This window comes from Vanacampus margaritifer, chromosome 4 (genome assembly GCF_051991255.1).
Source record: "Vanacampus margaritifer isolate UIUO_Vmar chromosome 4, RoL_Vmar_1.0, whole genome shotgun sequence".
NCBI classification, from domain to species: domain Eukaryota; kingdom Metazoa; phylum Chordata; class Actinopteri; order Syngnathiformes; family Syngnathidae; genus Vanacampus; species Vanacampus margaritifer.
In genome coordinates this window covers 24,839,221-24,850,360 of record NC_135435.1, presented here as the reverse complement: position 1 = coordinate 24,850,360, position 11,140 = coordinate 24,839,221, and the positions used below count along the sequence as shown (strand labels likewise).

General features: G+C 44.3%; 1 protein-coding gene across 4 annotated transcripts; it reads left to right on the top strand.

The window, feature by feature from the left end:
• The first annotated feature begins 1,971 nt into the window (after positions 1 to 1,971).
• On the top strand, positions 1,972 to 10,436 carry nod2 (nucleotide-binding oligomerization domain containing 2). 4 transcript variants are annotated; one of them, XM_077563657.1, is made up of 11 exons: positions 1,972 to 2,201; positions 3,699 to 4,130; positions 4,486 to 4,609; positions 4,923 to 6,663; positions 6,736 to 6,819; positions 7,780 to 7,863; positions 8,750 to 8,833; positions 8,912 to 8,995; positions 9,900 to 9,983; positions 10,055 to 10,138; positions 10,324 to 10,436. In XM_077563657.1, exons 2-11 carry the CDS (start codon positions 3,708 to 3,710, stop codon positions 10,394 to 10,396), a joined length of 2,865 nt encoding a protein of 954 aa, XP_077419783.1. In that variant the 5' UTR covers positions 1,972 to 2,201; positions 3,699 to 3,707; the 3' UTR covers positions 10,397 to 10,436. The 4 variants fall into 4 exon arrangements, with proteins under 4 accessions (XP_077419783.1, XP_077419782.1, XP_077419781.1 ...); XM_077563656.1 differs by having other exon boundaries at positions 3,490 to 4,130; XM_077563655.1 differs by having other exon boundaries at positions 1,972 to 4,130.
• The last annotated feature ends 704 nt before the right edge of the window (positions 10,437 to 11,140 follow it).

Genomic DNA, 11,140 nt, shown 5'->3' with positions numbered 1-11,140 from the left:
AATGTTGCAGCATTTAATTTAATTTAATTTTTTTAAGTTGGCTAGTTAGTCAGTGGGCTTGTATGTCATCTAGTAAGTTAGTTCATTAAATAGCAATATCTAGTGGGTTATTCATGTAATTGGAAAACTTGTTGGTCAGGTCGTTAGCTAGCTAGCTAATAAGTTAGCTAGTAGGGCAGTCATTCAGTTACATAGTGAATAAATCGGTTGGAAAGAGTTTGCTTGTCAAGTCAACTTGTCAATCACTAGTTAATAGAGCGGGAATAGTGATAATGCTAGCTACCTTAGCTATCTAGTTAGTCATTTGATGTGGCAGTTAGTTGGCTAGTGCATAAGCTAATTAGTGCTAGTTTGCAAGCGTCAGTCTTCAGTTTAGTAAGTTATCAAGTCATCAATTAGTTATGTAGCTAGTCAATTATTGAGCTGGTTAGTTAGCAGTGTACAGTTATTCAGTTAGCTAGATCATCCATCCATTTTCCGATCAGTCATTTTGTTATGTAAAGTTAGTTACGAGCTAGCTATTTATCAAGTGAGTCATTCAGTCAATTATTTGGTTAACTAGGCACCTTATTAGTCAATTAACTAGTGAGTTAATTATTTATTTATTATTATTATTATTATTATTTATTTATTTATCAGTTATAGCTAGCCTGCCAGTTCGCCAGTCATATGGTGAGGTAGTTGTTAGCTAGCTAAGAAGCTAGTTAGATATGTCGTTAGCAAGTGAGTCATTCAGTCAGTTAAATTGTTAGTTAGGTTGTTTGTTTGCTTGCTAGTGAGTCAATTAATTAGATAGCCAGTTAACTAGCCAGCCAGTCCGCTATTTAGCCAACTACACGGTTGGTAAGGTAGTTTGTCAGTTAGCTGCTGTTGACTTACAAGTATGTACATGTAAATGTGAGTATGTCTCACTCGTTGCAGCTTTGAAGTGTGAATTGAACTCAGCGGGGTGTCAAAATTCACTCCAAAAAAGCACACAGTCAAGATGCTAAAATGTTAGCAGCACAGGAGCAATGCTAATGTACATCTGTTCCACTCAATCTATGGCCTTTGAACACTTTTTTTTTTCCAGGCCGGATAATAAGCGGAGCCTTCTTCTTCCCCCCAATCCTCCCGACTTCAAAGCCGATGTGCCACGGATAATGCAAATGATGGCAATACGCCGCTTACTCAAGAGCGGGAAACCAAAGCGCGGCGTGGGGGAGAGGAATTAATGCTAATTGGCAAGGGGTCTGCCTTTTATGTGTGCCGAGAGTGGGAAAGAAATAAAAACACTTAAGACTGTTGCCGAGTGTGTTCAATTAGGAAACTAGAGTGTATGGGGTCAAAACAAAAGGTTTGTGTGCGCAACTGCAGATGAGGTGAGGTGACCTTTTAGAGGGGGGAAAAACTAATAACATTAAAACAGATGTTAGTTTTTTTCCACAATTCAAAAAATTGCCAAATGCTAATCTGTACTATCACTGCAGCTCTACTTATCTCTTAGCTATGTCATGATGGTTCTTTTGCTCTGGAACTTGTCCTTTCAACACTTGATGGGTGAAAAATGATTTGTTTTTTCACTGGTGGAGGCAGCACTTTATCAACAAGCTGACAAATTAGCCGATTAGTTAAGCGAATCCGCTGATGGTGCTGCTTGAACATTGTGGACCTTCACCCAGCCTAGAGCACGGAATGGAGCATTGATGGGTACGCAGGACATCTGCCGCCATGGCAAGTCACTTCAAATTAAATATTCTAATCTTGAGTGATGTCATATACTGAAACAGACATTTCAGTGGTGTGTATGAGAGCATTTTAATGTATATGAACAAAATAAATTTTAGTTGTGTGTGGTGTGAGAGAGAGTGTTTCAGAATTGTGCATGAGAGGTAATTCTGAATTATGTCCCTGACGGCCCCTCGTATCACGGCTGCCTCCTTCTTTCTTTGACTCTTTCTCACTCTCTCACTTTCTCTATTTCGGCAAAACATCAAAGCTGGAGGCGGCGGCGCTTTGATGTGGCGGCGTGCTGTCGAAGGTACAAAGTGAACGCGGGGGGTGTCGAGCTGCAAGGTGCCTCTGTAGCATGGGGGGGCCGCACTTGAAAGCTGGGCCTGTGCCGGCGGAGGTGCGGTCGTGAATGTCCAACAAGTCTAAAGCCACAGAATCCTGAAGGTCAAGGGGAAGCTGGACGGGAACTTGGAAGCAGAGTGGCCTGGGTGAGTGTAGCGAACGTCGAGACTTAAGCCAAGTCAGCAGGTAAAGCAGTTTGTTTTTGTGATTATGTTACTATGCAAGAGGGTCTCACTAATAGCAAGCAGGAAAAGTGCGATGATATTCGTAGAACAGGAAATGAAGTCGTAAAGTACGATATTGTAAAGACACTAGTTCGAGACTGATAAAACGCCCCGGGCCCAGATAAACTGGGTGGGATATACGAGGGCCACTGGTACCAAATACTCTCTAGATGGAACCCGGGGGAAGCAAATGCAATGAAACAGCAGGGGGCCTAAAATTGAACCCTGTGGAACACCATATGACAGTAATTTAGAGTGGAACTCAGAAATACGTCCTGCCAGCCAAATAAACAACTAAACCGCTTTAGAGCACTACCATTAATGGCCACCTGGTGCTGCAAACGAGCCAACAGAATACCTTGGTCCACTGTCTGGAACGCTGCAGTCAGGTCCAACAGAACAAGGCACACACAGTCTGTCCTTTAGCCAACAGGTTGTCATTAAAAATAGTGTGATAATTACTGTACAAAAGAATATTTAATTTTTAATGATTAAAAAAATAAATAAGAAATGTGACTATTACCATAGAGCAGGAAATCTAAGATTGATTGGGGGAGGGGGCGACATACCAGAAATTGGAGCATATGATAGCAACAAAGTGTGATGATTGTGTTGCCGTAACATCATAGCTTGAATTGTACAACATATATTACCATACATACACATACAACATGGCACATTCTAATATATATTCTAACAGAAGAGTGAGGGCCAAAGCTGCCATTTTTCACCAGTAATGCAACAGCTTCGCTTAGTGGCCGCAGAACTAAATTGCAACTACACTTTAATCTGACTTTGCAGCACACCTAACCTTACATTTATTTTAACTTAATTATATATTAATTGACAGTATCTGAATAACATTGGTATGATGCAATCATGCATTTTATCGTTTTTTTTGGGGGGAGGGGGTAATTAATTATACAGAAACCACATATAAAGATATCAGTTGCTAATCTTATTTATTAGAAAAATGTACATTACAAATTTTCTGGATTAAAATATAATACTGTATGTACCTCATTATACAGAGACTGTATTTGAATAACATTGGTATGATAAATATTATCTGGATTTTGATCACTTTGATCAAAATGCACTGCTATAAACGTACTTCCTGAATGCAGAGGACCGTTTGCCCACAGAGGATCCAAATTGAGGAAGTGGATCTTTGGTGCCTATGTGCTTAAGCCTTTGTGTGTGTTTTGAGGCTACCAAGTCACGTGTCCTGCAGCTGTAAGACTTTGCAACAGTTTCACTTTGTTGCGGAATGAGGAAGAAGAAAAGGCCCAGGTTTGAAAAGAGGCATGAGGGAAGTAGACGAAGAACCCGCGGCGTGCACATCAAGCTCAGACCTGCCACCAAGACACCATGCCAAATCCTTGCTGATATCCACTGGACTGTGCCATGTGTGCCCAGAAGGTGACCATGGCCCAGGATCTGGTGCTGAAGCAACGTAGCGAGTTCCTCCGTGGTTTGTGCGCCGGCGGCTCCCCCGAGCCCCTGGAGAAGGTCCTGGATGTCCTTCTGGCCCGCGGTGAGCTTTCGTGGGAGGATTACCACAACGTGCGAGTGCAAGGGAGGCCGCTTCACACCAACGCCAGGCATCTGCTGGACCTGGTCTACGCCAAGGGGGAGGCCGCATGCCAGGCCTTCACAGAGGCTATTCAGCAGATCCGGCCTGAAGCTCCGGGGCTTGTCACCGGGACCTTTCTGGCACGAAGGCCCAGCTTGGTGGGAGAGCTTCAAGGCTGCGTGGACGGAGCTCTGGAAGCTCTGCGGGAATCGGGATGCTTCACCCACGAGGACTGTGGAGATATACGCTTGCCCGTACACACACCCTCGCAACAGGTAGCACACCCCTCGTACCTTTACAAGCATATAAGCGTATATATATATATATATATATATATATATATATATATATATTTTTTTTTTTTTTTTTCTGGAGAGCTCAGTATTGTTCATTCAGTAATTTTACCGATTTGACATGTCATCATATTGCTTTTTTTTTTTTTAATAAACATACAGTATAGTGTGGTGCATATTCTGCCATCGAACCCCTAGGGTTCAATCAAACCAAGCTGCCCCAAGTTACATTTCCCGTTTATCATTGCGTTTAAAAAAAAAAAAAAAGTGACATTAGCCTTCTTAAACTGTCATGCAAGTTAACCACTGTAAATAAACAAGCCTTTGCTTTACTCAGGCCAGACGGTTGCTGGATCGTGTGAGCGCCAAAGGCGAGTTGGCGGCTAACGTGGTGCTACGCTACATTGAGCAAAAGCAACAGCCTGGGTGCAACCTGACGGCAGAGACGACCACACCCAAAGGTTTCCGATCATTTCATGTAAATCAGCATTCCATCATCCACGTTAGTCAGACATGAGTCAGCATACAGTGACTGTGCACAATTCACCCGAAAGACTGTTCACGTACTTCGATAAGTGCTTCTGACATTTTATTTTTAACAAGTAACTAATTCATCTAAGACAAATTATAGTGCTTTTGTTAACTGCCAGCCCAGTTAAAATGGATCGGTGACGTCTGTAGCCGCCAAAGGCACTGAATGAGTTAGCAAGAGAGTTCTTATGGGCTCAGCAGTTTCCTCACCACATTGATCCTTATGTTCCCTCTCCATCATAGAGCTCCTTACATATCAGAAGAAGTTGCGCAGTTCCGTGGCGGCCCAGTCCAGTTTCCTCAGCACCTACGGAGGAACCGGCCACATGTCGCTGGATGACATCTACACTGAAGCCCAACTGGAGCTGGCACACGACTGCAAGGATCAAGGACATCTGGGCCTAGAGGACATCTTAGGCACGGTGGGCACTGCGAACGAAGAGGCGGACACGGTCCTGGTATCCGGGGATGCGGGCAGCGGGAAAAGCACTTTGATCCAGAGGCTGCACCTCCTCTGGGCTCGAGAGTCCGCCCTCCCCGAGTTCGTCCTCCTGTTCCCATTCAGCTGCCGTAAGCTGAATTCGGAACTCAATGAGCTGTCGGTCCAAGATCTGCTTTTCCACCATTGCTGCTGGCCCGACCGCGACCAGGATGAGATCTTCCGCTTCATCCTGGACTACCCGCACTTGGTGGTCATCACGTTTGACGGTCTCGACGAACTAAAGCAGAGCTTCTCGGACGTGCGCGTGCTCTGCTGCCCCACGCAGCGAGCCCCTGCGCACGTACTACTGTTCAACTTGCTCCAGGGGTCCCTTTTGAAAGGGGTGCGGAAGGTAGTGACCAGTCGTCCGGAGGCGGTGGGTCCAACGTTGAAGAAGCATCTCCGCAAAGAACTCTTCCTTAAAGGCTTCTCTCCTGATGGCATCAACTGTTTCGTCAAGAAACAACACCACGACTTGTCGGTGGCCTCTAAAGTCTTGGCGTCCATTCAGGCCAACACGGCTTTATTAGGACTCTGCCACAGTCCCGTCCTTTGCTGGATTGTCTCGCAGTGCCACAAGGAGCTGTTGGGCTGCGGAGATGGCACACCGCAGACCATAACGGACGTGTACCTCATGATCCTCAAGCACTTTTTGCAGCACCAAAGCCTCTCGAAGTATTCCACAGGCGCCAGTTGGCTTCAGGAACACCTCGTCAGCGTCTTGCATCTGGGTCAGCTTGCGTTCCAGGGTATAGAAGCTTCCTGTTATGTCTTCACTGGCGCCGACCTGGACAGTTGCTGTGTTACGGACAAGGAAATCTGCGCAGGTTTCCTCAACCAAAGCAAGGAAATGTCAATCCACGAGAGTCTTCGGTACGAATTCCTTCACGTGACAGTGCAGTGTTTCTTCGCCGCGCTTTACATCGTTTTGTCCAACACAGACCGCTCCACTGTGACAAAGCTTTTTGAGCTGAGGGAGGAAGGCTTTAGTAGCACCTGCTTTGGGTCCTGCTTGTCTGCGGACAACCAACAGGGGCTGGCTGAAAACCCCAATTTACAAATCACAGCCACTTTTGTCTCTGGTCTCCTTTCCCAGCGACACAGACAGTTGTGGCTGCACTGCGCCCCAACATCCACTGTGAAGGCGAAAGCGCGACAGGTGGTCCGGTGCCTCCACAAAGGCATGCAGAAACACTTCAAATCCATCCCCAAGCCCGTTGAAGGAGAGAAAAAGAGCATGCACGCCATGCCGGGCTTCGTTTGGCTCATTAAGTGCATCTATGAGATGCGGGAGAACAATATGGCCGAGGAGGCGCTGAGCAAGCTGGAGGTGGACCACCTGAAGCTGACCTACTGCAACATCGGACCCGTGGAGTGCACCGCTCTGGCCTACGTGCTCCAGCACCTGAGGAGTCCCGTGGGAATCGAACTGGACAACAACTCTGTGGGCGACGTGGGCGTGGAGCAGCTCCTTCCCTGTTTGCATATTTGCAAGTCCCTCTAGTGAGTTTAAAAAGCTTCCGTACCTCATGACCTTGCTGTCACGTAAATAATGTATTTCCACCCCTTCGACAGCCTCAGAAATAATAACATCACCGACGAAGGGATTCGCAAACTGATCGCAAAGGGAATCCAGTGTGACAACTTGCAGAAAATTGCGTAAGTCTTGTTGAAATGATATTACTGTGTAGCCTTGAAAGTAGAACTCCCAATGTTACCGTGGGAATTCTGGCAAATATATGTTGGTGCAGGCGTGGACAGCTTTGTCATTTTGTGTCTTGTATACTTTCTCCGGATCATTTGGGCAGATTCCCTAGTTGGAATTCTCCAAAGTGACCCTGGATTTAGCCCAAAATGTCTGCTTAAAACCAAAATAGCCAACTTCATGTTCAATTTCAGGCATTGGTCCTTGAAAGTTCTTTGTGCTAATTTGTTGTAACTTCCCAGGGAGCGCTACAAAGTGACCTTTGGAGCATCAGGTCATTTGAAATAGATACATTTTTCACCTTCGTAACACAACATGACAGAAAACGCTTTTTGCAAGTGTATGTGTGTTCTGATGGCAGACACTCACATACAACGTAAAAAGCCAAACAAATTCAAAAACTCTTCCTTTGAACTTTTGGGGGTCTCAATTTGAAGGCCACACCTTTTCTAATACAGGGAGTCCTCGAGTTACTTTGTACGCGACCTACGTCCGTAGCACCTACTTTTTTGTTAATTTCTCACAGTAATCACGCCATTTTAAAGTTGTGTTGTTGTTGTTACCTCCAGCAACGGACATCCATCGAGCAGGTCGGCTCGCCATCATTTCCATGTTTAAGTTTCCATTAGCTCCACTTTGCCGTCCGTCAGCAATGAATGTCCATGCGGAAACACGAAATATTGGTTCCGGCTCTTCCGGGTCACGCAAAACTTTTTTTATTTTTTATTGCTGTACAAAGTATTTTGATGTAAATATCGACTTTAATAGTGGAATCCAACTTAAGTCAACTTAAATTCGGGTTACATCGCCAGCGTAGAACGTAACTCTTCCGTAACTCGAGGACTCCCTGTATATGATGTGCCAAAATTCCTTTATATAAATAATTTTATCTTAACCACTGTGTTCCCTTTTAGACTCTTCAACAACAGGCTAACTGACGCTTGTGCGCAACACGTTTCTCATCTGCTGAAGACCAAGCAGAATTTCCTCTCTTTGAGGTTAGCGCACTATTGGAGGTCCTGGTCGGAGGATACGCTAGGCTTGAAATCATGGAACGACTCGGAGACCGACTCGTGTTTGTTCATTTTTCCCCCGTTTTACCCTAATCAGTTAAGGATTAAGTTAATGATGCCATACATTTTCCAACTTCCTTTGATGTGCTAAGATAACGCGTAAAACATTGACAGAATAGGTAAATGGAATGTGGTGGCAAGGTCATTACACAAAGACAAAAAGGCTGCCAAAAACAACTACGATCAATTCAAACATCTCTCCCTGCTTCTGTGTAAAGACGAGCAGAAACAAAGCAGACTGTTTCAATCAATGACCCAGAATAGTTGACGGGTTTGGCTTACTTTAGCTAAAATAGCACAGACTAGGCTAGATGGCGGTTAGCATTGAGGGAGTCAACTGCCGTTTGAGTAATCAAGGAATCCTACATTTCATACATAGATGTATGTTTAAGAAAATATCAAAGCATCTATCAATTGATCCAACGTTAGAAGTCTTTGTCATTTAAGAGTACAAATCTAAAATGTACACATTCAAATTGAGATATGTCCTTGTATGAAAGGATTCGATATCTGGTCAGTGTAAGATCAGCTCTACTAATTCATGAAAGCCACTGTCGCCATCGCTACCTCGACAAATATTCAATCTCCGCAGTCTGATTCAAGGTTCAAAATTCCCTCCGACTTGTATTCTTGCAGCCAAACACTGCTCAGTTGTTCACCATTTTTTGACGTTGGCTATCAAATTTATCCATTCAGTCGAATCAATAAGCACTAAAACAAAATGTCCAGCCGTCCCGCTGCGACTATGTCCGGTTATGCATGACATCGCGGGAAAACTGTTATCATATCTGTGTGGTCTACTTGGTTTCAGGCTGGGCAACAACAATATTACATCAGAAGGAGCCAAACAGCTGGCAAAGGGGCTAGCGTGCAACCATTCGTTGAAGCATTTAGGGTAAGTAGAAGCCTATATGCTAATTATAGATATATTTCAACAGATGTATCTTAATTGTGTAATATTACATTTGTTTAGGCTTTGGGGCAATAGGATTGGCGATTCAGGTGCAGAGGCCATCGCTGGTGCCCTGGAAGGCAGCAAAACGCTAATATGGCTAAGGTACTAATTTCTGTTATCTGGTAAACTGTGTTGCAAATACAGCTCACTCTCATCAGGGCTGTTAGTATTGCATCATTTATTTTTGTAGATGTGGTTCTGTCGGTTTTATCAAGCCATGATCTCCAACTCTCACTGGAGCGGTTTGATGCCGAGTGTGACTTCTAAATCTGAGACCATGGTACTCAAACAGAAAGAGTACCCTCTTCTGCTTGGGGATTAGATCATGTTCCAAGTGGAACCGTTCAAGTGAGTGAGGGAATAATAGATCCGGAGATCTGCAGCGTCTGCAGTGGTGCGGGACCCTGGAGCTGAGCCAAAAGTCGAAGCTCTTGATCTATTTACGTTCCTACCCTCACTTATGGAAAGAAGATCACGTAAAAGAAGCGGCCAAAATGAGTTTCTACTGCAGGGTCTCCGGGCTCTTCCTTACAAATAGGGTGAGAAGCTCAGTCATCCGGGAGGGGCTCAGCGTAGAGCCGCTGCTCCTCCACATTGAGAGGAAGGAGCCAGATGGGGTGTCTCGGGCATCTGGTTAGGTTGTCTCCTGGATGCCTCTCTGGTGAGATATCATATCCCACAGTGAGAAGGCCCCCAGGAATGTCCAAGGACACGCTGGAGAGATTCACCCTCCCAGCTATCTTAGCAAGCCCTGTAGATCCCCCCGGAAGTCTGGACGAAGTGGCTGGGCAGAGGAAAGGGCTTTCATGCTTAAGCTGATTTGCTTGCAACCGAATCTCGTATAAGTTGAAGAAAATGGATGGGTCACTCATGTGAAAAAGTAAAGCATTGAAAATACTTTCCGGATGCAGTAATAATAGAAAGATACCCTCTTGCGACACAATGTGGTCATCAACGAGACATTCCCACACTAGATAACGTGACTGTTGTATTTTTCCAATGACAGCTTTGTGGGCAACGGCGTGGGCAGCGCCGGAGCTCGTGCCCTGGCCAAGATGCTCAAGAGCGGCACATCCCTGGAGGAATTATGGTAAGATCAGCTTCCTTGCGCAAGTGCTCCACCCTGCAACTAATTTCTCTTCCTCTTCTTCTCTGTACAAGGTTGACAGAAAACTGTATCACCAGGGAGGGAGTGGAATGTTTGGTTCAAGCTCTGGAGCGTAACACACGTATCAAGTCAGTATGGTGAGCAAACACGTATGTATATTTTTCCTGATCTTGTGAAGCTCCCTGAAGCCACGGCACTTTTAGCATTAGTCTATCTTGCCTAATGAGTAAGCTGGCCCTGCCCCGCCGGCCATACTTAGCCCATCCCTTTCCTATACAGTCAATGCAAGCTCCTTGTAATTGATGATGCATTTGTTTTGCAGGTTGAGGAACAATCACCTGAGCCCTGAGGAGGTGGAGGAAATGACACAACGTGAATCAAGACTCATCTTTTGATGCTTTTTTTAAAATAAATATTTATTAAAATGACAACAAATGTGTTCACTTTTCTTGGCCAGTGTTACAAACACTTTTATGTATGTTTTATGTATGTTTATGCAATTTAAATTGGAGCAGGTTGGACAGCGACTGGTGACGTTTCACAAGATCAAAAGGACATGAAAGCGGAATCAGGGCCATTGCTAAAAGTGTCCATGTGGCATGGCCGATTGTAAAGGTCACTGGGAAGATTATGTTGACCTAGCAACACAAACAAGCTGAAATCTGATTGGACCAAAAACTAAAAAACAACCACACTACTAGAAGCTGAGCAGCCAAGATACACTATGAAATTATTATAGTAGAATGAAAATACATTAATACAATTTTATGTAAGTTGTGAATGTAGATCAGAACTTCTGATCATGTTTAGAAGCAGAGGTGGCCTTGCTGGCCTTGACTGCACACCACTCATAATTAGTTCCACAATAGGGAAATTTGATGGCAATGGCTCCACTATTTTTGTACTTCCTCAATTAACATTCCATGTTTGAAAAAAAAAAAAAAAAAAACTTACATCAGAAATAATTTACAAGGAGAATGCTTGGTTAAATATTCATATTTAAGCAAAAATATAAACTGTTGAGTCAATGTGTGGCCTTTTATTAAGAAATTATAGCTTATTTATACTTAAGAACACAGCATGTATTTTTTATTTATTTATTTACTTAGTACATTGATGCACTGTGAAGTTACGGTGCA

What these genes read in the sequence shown, in the direction of transcription:
- nod2 (XM_077563656.1), top strand. Translation starts at nt 3,687, where the DNA reads ATGTGTGCCCAGAAGGTGACCATGGCCCAGGATCTGGTGCTGAAGCAA. An exon ending in CATATTTGCAAGTCCCTCTA is followed by an intron (nt 6,664 to 6,735) that starts GTGAGTTTAAAA and finishes CCCCTTCGACAG; the next exon opens with CCTCAGAAATAATAACATCA. An exon ending in CAGAATTTCCTCTCTTTGAG is followed by an intron (nt 7,864 to 8,749) that starts GTTAGCGCACTA and finishes ACTTGGTTTCAG; the next exon opens with GCTGGGCAACAACAATATTA.